The 14,541-nt window shown below is 38.9% G+C and overlaps 1 protein-coding gene and 1 pseudogene across 3 annotated transcripts in view; one reads left to right on the top strand and one right to left on the bottom strand.

Annotated features, from left to right (window-relative positions):
• The first annotated feature begins 271 nt into the window (after nucleotides 1-271).
• On the top strand, nucleotides 272-5,591 carry LOC110116665 (annotated as a pseudogene).
• Nucleotides 5,592-6,025: 434 nt separating this feature from the next.
• Nucleotides 6,026-14,541, bottom strand: part of LOC110116657 (protein transport Sec1a) — a 55,229-nt gene continuing 46,713 nt past the window's right edge. For all 3 annotated transcript variants that reach the window (XM_020850326.2, XM_028696634.1, XM_020850329.2), the window contains 4 exons: nucleotides 7,558-7,754; nucleotides 7,133-7,223; nucleotides 6,964-7,053; nucleotides 6,026-6,351 (listed from right to left, as the gene is read on the bottom strand). In XM_020850326.2, coding sequence (XP_020705985.1) covers nucleotides 6,277-6,351; nucleotides 6,964-7,053; nucleotides 7,133-7,223; nucleotides 7,558-7,754 — 453 coding nt within the window. In that variant the 3' untranslated portion in view covers nucleotides 6,026-6,276. The remainder of the gene's footprint in view (nucleotides 6,352-6,963; nucleotides 7,054-7,132; nucleotides 7,224-7,557; nucleotides 7,755-14,541) is intronic.

Here is a 14,541-nt window from a genome sequence, read left to right as displayed (position 1 = left end):
TAAGAAAGTCGTCTTGGACCACTTGCATGTCAACAAATTTAAATATGAATAAACGTCTGGACTAGTATTGAATTTATCTTGCATTTTAACATTAAATTCATGCCGACTATAAAAATTTGCAGCTTTCTACACCAAATTATACAGCTTGTGGCTATCATCACAGCGGAAATACTTCTTTATATTCTACAAAAGGTGTCTCATGCAAATTCTATGTTCGGCGTCGAGAAATACAACCTTTATTGCCTCACCTAATCCCTTCTCCATATCCGATATGAGGCCAGATGTTTGATATCATAATTAAAAACTTTCGCCAAATTCTTCTTGAACCACTCCCATGTTTTTTTGGATTCACTTTCAGCCACTGCATATGCTATTGTAAATAGACCATTATTGTCATCCAAATAATTTACAGAAAGCAGTACACTTGAATACTTAGAATTTAGGTGACATGGATCAACACCAACTAGATATGTACACATCAATACAAACCTTGAAACTATAACAAAGAATCATTTGAATTAATTGTTATGAATGTCACACATATATGTTATGTGTGAGCCTGGATTTCTATTTATTAATTCCAACCTCAAGGCAGACACCCACATACAATTATCATCTACTGAGCCGAGCATAAGGTCTCTTGCAAATTCTCTAGACCTCCATATTTTCATGTACGACAATGATATTCAAAAAGTTGTCTCCAAGTTATTGCTGATGTCATTTAGCGTAATATCAGGATTCTTCTTCACAATGTCCTTAATTTCATGCGCTACCCAACTTGTAGTAGCTTGCTTGTTTCAAGCAAGATTGACTCCTAGACACAAATGTGTGGAGAGAAACTTTCTAACTTCGAAGGAATGACCATCTAAACATAAGGAAGCCACTATTCTCCATGGAGAACCACGCTATGTGCAAGAGCAATTACTCTGAATTTGTCACTAGCTTTTATTTTGATAGCAAAGTTATGTAAAATTGCATTAGATTGAATTGCTTGTTTGAAACTTATTGCATCTTCGTAACACAATCCTACACATAGAGTGTCGCATCTTCAATATGAGCCAGAGAGAAACCATCACACAAACCATCTAGCATTATGTCATTGTCCTCACTACTCTTTGAAATTTAATGATGCATTTCCACTAACAGGTTATCATTTTTAGTTTTTGATTGAGTCATATATTATTCTTGAACTACAACCACCACCTCAATTCAACTTCTTTCATAAGAATTATTAAGAATGTCAAGTACATCAATATCACTTATAATTGGCATGTAAATTTCAGGAGGTGTTCCATTGATATGATATTGTAACTCAAAGGCATGACCCCTAAACTATGGACAAACTAATTGAGTTTGTTCTTTCAACAACAATAAAATAATTTAATTTATCTCAAGCTTTATAATTGTTTGACTACTAGCAACATATTTCATTCTATTTTAGGCCTTCAACACACTTCAATATCCATCAAATTTGAAGACAATGAAGCAAAAGTTATTCAAATTCATATCAACGAATGCAAATAATAACGAGAATGGAAATCATTAGTATCACTTAAATCCAATTGTTTACATTTGAATATTAAACTACAAAACTTATACAATGGATATAAGGGGTATATAATTTCAAACCCTGTAAACTCCAATTCTGTGAAGAACAACAACTTGTCTAAGTTATTTTTCCGATTTTTGTAACAATATCTAGTATCTGAAATCAACTTACTAATGCAACATACAAAAACTTCTAGAATGACGCTGCAAAGACACTACACAACAACAACAGCATCAAGCCTTTATCCCACTACGTGGGGTCGGCTACATGAATCCTTTTTCTCCGTTGTGTCCTATTAAAGGTCAAATTATCGTTTAAATCTAATAAAGAAAGGTCATTCCTAATATTTTCTAACCATGTCTTTTTAGGTCTGCCTCTACCTTTCTTAACATAAGTCAAATATAATACATCTACTCTCCTAACCGGGTCATTGGAAGGCCGCCGTTTTATGCGACCAAACCATCTAAGGCGACTCTCTCTAATCTTATCTTCTACTGGAGCTACTCCAACATTTTCACGTATATGCTCATTTCGTATCCTATCTCTAAGGGTAAAGCCACTCATCCACCTGAGCATCCTCATCTCTGCCACACTTAACTTAATATTATGCTTCTCTTTTAATGGCCAACATTCAACACCATAAAGCATTGCAGGCCTCACTACCATCTTATAGAATTTTCCCTTAAGTTTGAGGGGTACTTTTCTATCACACAACAAGCCTGATGAATTCCTCCACTTCAACCATCCAACTTGAATTCTGCTGATAATATCCCCATCTATTTCACCATCACTCTGAACAATAAATCCAAGATATTAATGACTTGATCGCCCAAAGTCACAATCCCCTCACTAGGTCGATTACTATTAAAATTACACTCAATATATTCCGTTTTAGATCTACTCAAGCGAAAATCTCTAGTCTCTAATGTTGACCTCCATAATTCAAGTTTACTTTCAACTCCCTCTCTAGTCTTATCAACAAGGAAGAAATCATCAGCAAAAAAACATATACAGGTACATCCTATTGGCATGTCTAGTGAGAACATCTATGACTAAAGCAAAAAGATATGGGCTTAAGGCCGATCCTTGATGTAACCCACTGAATAGGGAAATACTTGTCAACCACTTGTGTTTGAACACAAGTAATCGCTCATGCATACATATCTTTAATGATTTGAATATAAGCATTATTAACTCCTTTCTTTTCAAGAACTCTCCATAGCACTTCTCTTGAAACTTTATCATATGCTTTTTCTAAATCAATAATAATATATAATATACCTCCTTATTTTCTCTATATTTCTCCATCAAACCTCTTAATAAATGTATGGCTAACAGTCGACCTAACGCATGAATCCAAATTGATTTTGAGAAAACATTAGTATCATCGCCCGAACCTATGCAAAGCCATTACTCAAAAGAAAAAAAAAAAAAGATAGTTTTTCAGAAGCTACATAAATTGATATTATTTGAGATGGTTTATTATTTTATTATTTAAGTTCCTTCTTTGTCAATTTCATATATGGCCCGTGAAACTCTGCAAGTTCTAAGTAGCAATGCTATCTAAATGAATTAGCTATAATAAGAGTGATTAAATGAAGGTTATCTTTAAACAGTGAGAAAGAAACTTGTATTGTTTCTTCCAGCCCCACATAATAATAAAGCAGAGATAATAGATATATGTTCAAAGTGACAACAACTAAGAAATGGAGAAGAATGAATAAATAGAGCTCAAAGTGAGCATTTGCTTGAGCGAAGAAGAGGTGAAGGGCAAATTATTGGGGTGTAGGTGACCGGAGCCAAAAGATAAGTTCGGACAGCCAATAAAAATTTGCCGCGTCACCTTGCGCTTTAGTTGCGCTTTTTGACTTGCGCTTTAGTTGCGCTTTGGTTGCGCTTTAGTTGCGCTTTGGTTGCGCTTTAGTTGCGCTTTGGTTGCGCTTTAGTTGCGCTTTAGTTGCGCTTTGGTTGCGCTTTGGTTGCGCTTTAGTTGCGCTTTGGTTGCGCTTTAGTTGCGCTTTAGTTGCGCTAATTTTAAAATAATATTTTATTATTATCCGAACCTATCTCTGCGTTCGGTCACCTGACCCAATAATTTGCCGAGGTGAAGGGAGGTCTTCTCGATTTGGTTGATCACATGAGATGTCAGACACATATTCCACTCAGTTAGGTTGTTCGCACGGGATGGATAAGGAGAGCGGCACTCACTCCAAACACGAAAGTCAAATACTCGAGTGAAAAAGAAGATAGGGGTTTCGTGCGCGAAAGGCATGGTCGGGGTAGACATTCCAACGAAGAAGAATATAAGGGATTTTGCGCGGAAAAGATAGGATCGAGGTGGGGATATTCATAGAGTTGACGGAGTGTTATTTTTTATCAAGAGAAAGATATTTGAATTATAGGTATGTTTTGGATGTTATGCATGTAAAAATTCTATTAAAAAAAAAATCTATGACGACCATGCTCGCCTGCGCGGGCTCCCACCCGCCCACTGATCCTTCTCCTCTCTCTAACGAAAAATTATTAGGTGCGACGGGGTAACACTCTCCCAAAATGCCGGACTCTCCGCGACGCTAACCAACTTCACGCCCGCTTCATCACCGCCGGACTCCTCCCGCCGCCGTAGGCCTCATCCTCCGGCTCTGCTCTTTCCCTGACCCTCCTATCCGCCTCCTTGCCCTCCGCATCTTCTTTTCCTCCATCCCCATCCACTCCCGAGACAACCCTTTCCTATGGAACGCTATCATCAAATCATCAACTGATCCTCCCGCCGCCGCACTCTCCTTCGTGCTTATGCTCGCCGCTGGCATCACCGCCGACCGCTTCTCCGTCTCTCTACTCCTCAAGGCCAGCTTCGAGAACCCTTCTTTACCCATTGGCCTCCAGGTGCACGCCGTCGTCCTCAAGTCTAACCTTGCCGCGGAGCTGTATCTTCATAACTGTCTTATCGGGTTCTACTCTCGCTGCGGTCACTGTGAACTTGCCGCAGAGGGACTCCGTGTCCTGGAACTCTATTATTCACGGTCACGCGATGAATGGTAGGAAGGATGCTGCCAACTGGAAGATGCTCTGCTGGTTTTTGAGGCCTCGGGCGATACAGTGGATCACTGGAATGCTATCATAGGCGGGCTTGCTATTCACGGCTACGGGGAGCTAGCTCTTGAGCTCTTCCATGTCATGGATAACCTCTTACTGAAGCCTGATGACATTACATTCATTGGAGTTCTTAATGCTTGCAGCCATGCAGGTTTAGTTGATGAAGGCCTCAAGTGTTTTGAAACTATGAAAAATGTTTGCAAATTGGAGCCTAAGGTGCAACACTATGGGTGCATGGTGGATATTGTAGGCAGGGCTGGTAGGCTAGAAGATGCATGGAAGATGATTGAAGAGATGCCTATGTTGCCAAATGATATTATTTGGAGATCTTTGCTGAGTGCTTGCAGGAACCATGGAGACCTTATAATGGGCCAAAGGGTTGCAGAAGAATCAATACAAGTAGGCTTTTGTGACTCCAGTTTTTATGTTTTGCTTTCGAATATTTATGCTAGTACTTTGTCGTGGGATAATGTTAACCGATTTAGAATGATCATGACGCAAAGAGAGATGAGAAAGATCCCGGGTTGCAGTTGGATTGAGCTGGGTGGTGTTGTTCATGAGTTTGTTGTGGGAGATATTTCTCATCCCATGACTACAGAAATTTATTCTTTGTTGGAGTTTGTGCGTCTTCAACTTGTTTTATATCACAAAATTTAATATGGAAATTGAGCCTTTTGGCTATGCCCTGCAATTCGTTGCTGCAACTCCCCAAAGTGTACATGATCTTAATAAGGAAAATGTATAAGCAGAAGTGAACATGATGACAAAAAATGTGTAATTTTGGGTGAATGCATCTATATATTTTTAGTTATATTATAGAAAAAAAGAGAGATATGGATGGAAGTGATCGTTTGAAGGTTAGTCATTCTCACTTGTAAGGAGATCAATGTTGGGGAGGTTTTGCTCAAAGGCTAATTGACATTATCAGCAAAACTCGTTTTTTATGGGAATAATCATTTAATTTTTTTTTGTAACGGGGGATCCACCAGCTGCCACCCCTGAAAGGGGAAAGGGGGCTTGACGGTGTGACTAATTCTCGACTAACCTAGAAGAGGTACCCACCCCAGAAATGGGGGATCATTTAGTTTTTCACATCATATTTTTCACATAGCATGAGACAAATCAATACTTAAATTTGAGAGAAAAGCTTTATTAGTTGATTTTTTTTGTCTTGACCAGCCAAATACTCCTAATTGGATACTTCACATCTTCATTTGTCAACTTTATTTGCTGAATGCAAGGTTTTAAAACTCAATTGCATCATATCCTTTTTTGTTTCCATTGTTTCATAGGGTGTGATGCAAACATATTGGAAATTTGCGAGAAATTTTGCATAGTGTGTGATTCAAACATATTACAAAATTATGCAAATCTTGAAGCTAAGAGCATACAGGTCTACATTCCTTTCAGTTTTATTAGTAACTGCAGTTATAGAAAATGGTCATCATGATCACAATAATGAAATTGTTACTTGTATAACCAGCTGTATACATATTATGCAATTTTCAATCAAAATAATAAAATACTTGTTCAATATCATTTAAAGCTAACTAGAAAACAAAAAATTCTGGATGTAACAAATGAGAGAGAGGCAACCTCTAGTTCTTGCCAATAACGTTTCCTGACAATTGCTAAAAATTGAAGATACTCGTTCGCATTTGATTAGCACTTCCAGACACATCTTTAGAGCTAAGTAGCTTCATTTTCTGCAAAGCACAAAAAATGAAGGCAGAATGAGGCAGTAAGTATATATTATATGCATGTTCACAATATCTCAAGCTACTTATCTCAAATGGAGTGTTCTTATATTAAAAAAAAAAATGAAGATTCTCATATAAAATTACAAAAAACAGTTCTAGCATGACAAAATCACAGAAAAAGCAGACAGGATAATAACCAAAAAAAAAAGTGATCCATGTTGCCGAATCTTTTGATAGGATCTTATTCTATGTTATGTGGCCTAAACTTTAATTTTGCTTTATATCAATTTAGGCTTCGTTTAAGATGACTTTCTTCTTGCTTTCTAAAACAACTTTTTAGTACAAAATTTTTTTTGAATTTAAAATTTTTGTACATAAAAGTCATTTTAAAAAGCAGTACAAAAGCTGCCCCAAACAATGCCTTAAATAAGAGGAGGCTGATTCGAGTTTAAGGTTAAGTTGCTTCAGGTGACCGAAATAGACCCCACATATAGTCGAAACTTTAAACACCTAATGCATCATTTTTTCCAGTACAACGTTCAATATTATAATGTTAAAGGATAAAAGCATAGGTCCAATTAATATTTTTTTAACAAAAGATTAGATATTTTAGCTCACCGTGATAAACTGTGTAGGATCATCTAAACTAGAAGATCCAAGGATAACTTCTCTCTTAACTTTCCCGGTAAGTTTGTGAGCTGATCTTAACTGTAAGAAAAATGAGTGGAAGGAAATCATTACGATCACTACAAGCAAGATATAATTTTAAGCAAAAACTTGTTTTTACCTCGGATCTAGTAGCACCACCAATAACAAAAACAAAAATCCGTTGCCCCATTCTCTTGAAATCAGAAGACGCATTTCCCAACACAGAATCGCTACAAAAACAAAATTATAAGAAAGTAATAGACAAAAGATTTATTTGGGTCAACAACATCTTGTAAAGACAGTTGTAAAACTGTTGTGAAAAACCAACTTGCTTGAAAATTGATGCGAGTATTATAAATTTTTATTTTGAAAAAATATAGTAGTTTCCTCACAACTACTACACTATAAAAATCAACTTTCCATTAAATAAATTTTTGCAAAGCAATAAGAAAATAATAGCCCAATACAAGTATCACAGTATTTTCAAAGACAATATAATGAAGTAATCGGGAACTGAAATTGCATTTTCTTACTACTGGAGTTGAATTTGCTTTGAGAGAGTACCTTGAATTGCCATCATCAGAAACACGTTGTTTAGCCCATGTTGGGGTTCGCCTAGATTTGGAGTGACGAGCCTGGTTTGAACCCGTTTGTGCAGGTTCACTTGTATTCGGGCCCTCTTGCTTAATAGGAGTGGGTTCATTGATGTATGGAAACTCATTCTTTTGAAGCTCTCCCTTGCTAAGCTTCTCAACCAGCTCCTGAGAAACAGCATTAATTGTACACTCTACCACAGGAGAACTAACAAACCCCAAAATAGAACACAAGGAAACTCAACAGTTAGTTTAATAAAAATATGCACATAACAACCTAACAAATGAAATTTTCTTACAGAAAAATTTCTACACAAATTTTCTCATAGAAAAATTTCCCATTACATAATAGCCAATAGAAACTGTTGCATTTGCACAATAAATAATTTAATTGGAAAATACGTATGAAAAAGTGGTGTTTGCATGATATAAATTAAGCAATCGTGCTTAAGCTTTATGGAAATTTCACTTAAAAGGAAATAGTCATTATAAAATAACCTTGGTATAGTTCAAGCAACTAATACTTAGTAAGTTCTACTTGTACTGAGGATTGAAGAAATGACAGTTTGACACAACATTAAGGATAATATGTTTAGGATTATATCACTGACTTCAAGAGACAAGTAGTGAATTTGGGAGTTATGTAGGGGACGTACAAATGCTTAAGAAATACACCTTCAGCTTTTCTCTCAAATGACTAATGAACTCCACCTCTTTCCTATCATGAAGCTCAACCAAAGTAAAAGCAAGATGGCCCAAGAACCATCCAAAGAAGGGACTTTCCTCTTGCAGAACTAATGTTTTGGGAAGTTTTGCAACGATTCTCGGATGCTTAATCTCACCATAGAAAAATGCTAGAAAGTGTACTTTGAACTCTTCCACAAAAAGTAGAATAAGGGTGGGAAAAAACAAAATTATTGCTAGTGGGCAACATTATGCTAAGTTCAAAGGACAAGGCGAACCCATCTCTATCTTTGATGAAGACCCAAGGATATAGTAGGGAGGTCATTCTAAAGTACGGAAACATGAGAGGAGATTTTGATCTAAGGATGCAAGTCACGCAAGAGATGATCAATGCTATTATCAATACCAACACTTAAAAGAACTTTAATTTATCAATCTAAATTTAAAAAGTTAGACAACTTAACCCATACAAATCATTAACCTTTGAGTTGTATTCATAAAGGATTAGAGATGAAGATTGGTCGACAAGGCTGCTTAAGATTTTCAATTACTAAGGATTATATCAATGAGATAATATGCAAGATTATTTCATTTGACAAATGTATAGTCATCTTCAACAACTTAGACCTTCATTATAAGTATGGGATGCTACATTAACAACCTTATTAGTATCATCTCATAAAGGAAGGAAAGGTATTTCTAATAAAAAAGGCTACAATATACTAAAGACAAACATATTAATAATAGAGCAAGTAGATAGACTTATGAATATTATATGCCAAAAATCTTGTTGATGTTTGTCCGGTTTGTTAAGAAGAAAGGAGAAGCCATATTCTTGTTGCCTTAGGTAAAGAAGGTGAATTACAGATGTAGAAGCTAACTGAGGAGCATGCATCACTCTTCAATGAGTCACAATGATTTCCAATAAAGAGGACCACCAAGCAAGAAATACAACCCAAGTCTGACACACCAGCGCCAAATATGTTGATGTACCAAAATTTAATCATCAGGATTGACTCTACCAAAGTAAAAGCGATCACAGAATGGTCAAGATCGTGCATAGTTACATAATTGTGTACCATGGGCTGGCCAAAGACATCCAAAAGAGCAATGAGTCAAGAGTAACAAGAACTGGAAAAGCCTAAATAGCTAAAAGAAGAGCTTAAAGAGCCACCCTATTGCCAATTCAAGAAAAACAAGGATGAAAAAATTAGTGCTCCATCAATGTAGACAAATTTAAAAGAGGAGACATTACTACAACAACAACAACAACATCAAGCCTTTATCCCACTACGTGGGGTCGGCTACATGAATCCTTTTTCTCCATTGTGTCCTATTAAAAGTCAAATTCTCGTTTAACTAATCAAGTTGTGCGCCTAAGGTATGACTTTGGACTTTTAGTATATCTAAGGCACTTAAAAGATAAAATGCTGCCCAAGTGGAGGGATACTTTGCGGTGAATGAGCTAATAGAAGGTAAGAGACTTATGACAACAATTCTATGTCTTGAGGGGAAGACACTGACATGGTACAAATGGAGAGAGACAAGATACCTGATCCATTCGTGGGAGGAGTTTAAGGACTGCTTGTTGGAGTGTTTCCAAGCAAAGCAGGATGGGCAATACTATGAGCAATTCTTTGCATTGACACAGGTAGACACTGTGATATAATATTGGGAAAGATTTGAGCTTTTGTTAGAAAGGGTAGGAAGGTTACCGGAGACAGTGTTGGCGAGCAATTTCATGAAAGGCCTCAAACCAGAGTTAAGAGCAGCGGTGCGGGTGGCAAGGTTCCGTGACTTGGGAAAGACAATGGAGTTAACTCAACTGATTGAGGACAAGAATTTAGTATAGAGGTGTGGTAAATGAATCAATTTGGGAGGTTCTTACTACATGACAACGACTTTCCTGGCACCTAGGGTGTAAACTATACCAGTTCAAATGGAGGATCCAAAAGAGGGCGATTTGGGAGTCCGACAGGGAGGGAACTTCAAGTGACTGATTGATACTGAGCTGCAAGACAAGAGGGCTAAGGGGTTATGTTTGAGATATGATGATAAATTTACACCGGGACATGGTCCTACCTTGCAGGTTCTCTTTGTGTGTGATGAGGAGGTAGATGAGGCAGATGCATCAAGGGAAGAGGAGCCCTTACACATGGAGGTGGCTAAAGTTTCAATAAACTTTGTGGTGGGATTCACCCTGAGAGGCAGTTGCGATGCTGGTGGATAGTGGGGCTACACACAATTTCATATCGAACCATATGGTAGACAAACTGGGGTTGAAATTGGTGGACACGAGATGTTTTAGAGTGATGATAGACACATGAAAGGTGGAGAAGAGTAGAGGGCCTTTTCAGGGTTTGGTGGTAGAGTTGCAGGGGATTCACATCAAGGATGATTTTCTTTCATTGGAGTTTTGAAGTACTGATTTGATTTTTGGAATGAAATGACTACAAATCTTGGGGGACCCCAAGGTAAGCTGGAAGACATTAGCAGGAGGAGGGGAGAAAGGTGGTAATTAAGGGAGACCTCAGCTTATCCAAAGCAATGATTTCTTTAAAAACCATGGTTCATGCCATATAAGGGAAAGGAGGGGGATTCTTGGTGGAGCTCCAGAGTTTGGTGGGAAGAGAGGCAGAGGAGATAGAGGACATTCCAGACATTATCCCACCACTTCTTCAACAGTTCCAAGAGGTGTTTCCAGCTTCCCTAGGGATTGCCATGCCACCCCCACGGGAGAACACTCTATTATTCTAAAGGAAGGAGTCTCCCCCATTAGTGTTCGGCCATACTGCTACTCTCGTATCCAGAAGGATGAGATTAAGAGACTGATTCGGGAGATGCTTGAAGTTGAAATAATCTAAAGGAAGGAGTCTCCCCCATTAGAAAGCCCTTTCTCTAGTCTTGTATTGTTGGTGAAGAAGGATGAAAGTTGGAGGTTTTATGTAGACTACTATGCCCTGAACAAGGAAACTATTCCAGACAAGTTTCCCATACAAGTCATTGATGAGCAGTTAGATGAGTTGTATGGATTTATGATATTCTCCAAGATCAACTTGAAATTCAGGTACCACCAGATCATAATGCGACCAAGAGACACCCATAAGACAACTTTCAAGACACACAAGGGATATTATGAGTTCTTGGTGATGCCTTTTGGCCTCACTAACACACCAGCCACTTTTCAGTCTCTGATTAATAGGGTATTCCGCGAAGGTTTGTGGTTGTATTTTTCAACGACATAATGGTATATAGTAGGTTTGACGGGTAGAATATGGGGCATTTGGGAGTTGCGTTACCTACCTTAACAACAAACAACATCAAGCCTTTATCCCACTATGCGGGGTTAGCTGTATGAATCCTTTTTCTGCATTGTGGCCAGTTAAAAGTTAAATTCTCATTTAAATCTAATAAATAAAGGTTATTTCTAATATTTTCTAACCAAGTCTTTTTAGGTCTATCACTACCTTTCTTAACATAAGTCAAATCTAATACATCTACTTTCCTAACCGGGTCAAATCCAAAGGTAACAAAAATGCAGCTAAAGCGTAGAAAATATCTTACTAATTGAATATTTACTACACTTTTGCTGACCTTTTGTAAAAGCGCAGCAAATACTCAGCAAAAGTGCATTCATAATTGTATATTTGATTCCCTTTAACTGAATATTTGCAAAAGCGCAGCAAAAGGGTAATAAAATGTTAGACCAGTCCATTGGACCGGTCCACGCGAGACCGGCCTAACCGCGAATGGGGCGGGCGCTCTCCGCCTCCTACTATAGCCGTACGAGCCGCATGCTTTCGGGAGCCAAATAGGAAAGAATTTTGGGGGAATTAAGAGGGAAATTTGAATATGGGGAATGTTTAGGGATTTCCTTTTGATTTGTATGCATTAAACACTTTGTTTTCCTAGGGTTAGAGCATCTTGAATTTGGTTGAAATTGGAGATCTCCGAGATTTAGGTTTTTCTTTGGGCTCTAGCGGCGTCTAGAGATTTGGGATCCTCCTCTTGAATAGAGGATCAATTGTATCTAGCTATTTTTCATTTTCCTTTCATTAAATAATACAAATTATCTACTGCTTTTGTGGTTTTGGCGGACTGTTTGTGAAGAATTCTCGCTGTTTTCCGAAGATTGATAGGAAATACTTAAAATCTAAGAGTGTTTCCTATCAAATTGGTATCAAATCAAGTCTTGGGACCATTCGTGGGCTGATTTTGGTGAATTTCAATGGATGATTTTTGGTCGGGAACGAACGAAGTTACTGTTTTTGTAATCCAAATCCGGAATTTTTAGATTTACAAAAGTTCGAATCGAGATAGCGGCCAAGAAAGTTGATGCCCTAGAAGAAAGGCTTGAAGGAGAGATGAACCAAATCAAGACAATGGTGGAGGAAAGGATTTCCTCCATGGAAGGACAAGTAGTCGATCTCCGGGACATGATGAAGAAAATTTGGAAATCCACAACCAAACAGTAGCTTCCGTGGAAAAAGAGGAGGAAAGAAAAAATATGAATTCTGAAATTCGTAGGGAGGAAGATGAGGTGAAAATCGTGAAGGGAGAAAGAAGGAAACCCTATCTGGAGCCTTTCCACAGGGAGGATAGAGGAGGTAGGTATGTGGAAAGGCATGGGTATGGAGGGACGAAGCAAAGGGGTGCTGATTGGGAACGCCGGGAGGGGCATTATGGTCGTTGAGGTGCTAATTTTGAAGGAAGAAGAGGGGAATTCGAAGGGGGTTTGGGCTATGGCAGGGCAAGGGAAAACTGGGAGACGTGGGGTGGGTCGAGCACTTGGGACTTGGGAGAGGGGAAGCTATGGATGAATAAGGAGGAATGGTGGAGATCAGAAGGTGAGGAAGTTGAAGATGTTTATCTTCGAGGGGGAGGATGCGTATGGGTGGATCTATAAGGTGGAGAGCTACTTTGTCGTTAATGGGCTAACTGAGGAGGAGAAGCTGATAGTAGCAGGCCTATGTTTGAAGGGAAAGGCACTGTCATGGTACTAGTGAAGAGATAAGAGGAGACCTATCAGGGACTAGATGGAATTCAAGGACTGCATAATAAAACGTTTCCAAACCGATTGAGGAGGAGATTTCTATGAACAGTTCTTTGCTCTGGCACAGGAGGGATCAATAGCAGACTACCGAGAGCAGTTTGAGCACCTAGCCAGTAGGGTGGAGCGATTATCAAATATAGTATTAGAGGAAAACTTCATGAAGGGGTTGAAGGCAGAGATCCGAGCAGCATGTTGACTCTCAACGCCTCGTGATTTGGGGGAGGCCATGAAGTTGGCCCAACTAGTGGAAAATCAGAAGAATCTAGAGAAGGGAGCTAGGAGACAGTTCTTTGCTCTGGCACAGGAGGGATCAATAGCAGACTACCGAGAGCAGTTTGAGCACCTAGCCAGTAGGGTGGAGCGATTATCAAATATAGTATTAGAGGGAAACTTCATGAAGGGGTTGAAGGCAGAGATCCGAGCAGCAGTGAATGTTTTGACGCCTCGTGATTTGGGGGAGGCATGAAGTTGGCCCAACTAGTGGAAAATCAGAAGAATCTAGAGAAGGGAGCTAGGAGAAACAACTCAAGAGGCTCTTATAGGACGACGACCACTCTTCTAGCTTCCAAGGGGCCTGCATCAGGCAATATTAATAAGACCACCAAGAAGAAGCTAGCAGGAGGGAGTGGGAAAATTTTCAAGAGGCTGACAGAGAAGGAGAGGAGGGCAAAGGGATTGTGTTTCAGGTGCGAGGAGAAATATACACCAGGACATTGGTGCAAGTACCGAACTCTTCAAGTTCTCATCATCTGTGATAACGAAGAAATTGAGGAGGGAGGTGAGGGGGAGTTAGAGGAAGAGATGGAGGAGAAGTTGCATTTGGATTTGGCCGAGGTTTTCCTGAATTCAGTAGTATGATTCACTTCGAATCATACGATGGAGGTGAAGGGGGAAATAGCAGACATGGAGGTGGTTGTTTTGATTGACAGTGGGGCTACCCATAATTTCATTTCCACTCATGTCGTCAACCAACTAGGAGTGAAATTGGTGGACACTAGTTGTTATGGGGTGATGATTGGTACAAGGAAGGTGGAGAAAGGCGGAGTCGTGTTGACCATCCAAGGGATTTATGTAAGGGAGGACTTTCTCCCACTAGAGTTAGGAAGTACTGATGTCATCCTAAGGATGAAATGGTTGCAAACCTTAGGGGAAACCAAGGACAATTGGGGAGCACTCACGATGGAATTAATGGTAGATGGGAGAAAGATGGTTATAAGG

The sequence above is a fragment of the Dendrobium catenatum genome, unplaced genomic scaffold (genome assembly GCF_001605985.2).
Source record: "Dendrobium catenatum unplaced genomic scaffold, ASM160598v2 fragScaff_scaffold_793, whole genome shotgun sequence".
Lineage (NCBI taxonomy): Eukaryota > Viridiplantae > Streptophyta > Magnoliopsida > Asparagales > Orchidaceae > Dendrobium > Dendrobium catenatum.
Note: the sequence above shows the minus strand (reverse complement) of the source record. Positions and strands in the feature narration are given on the sequence as shown.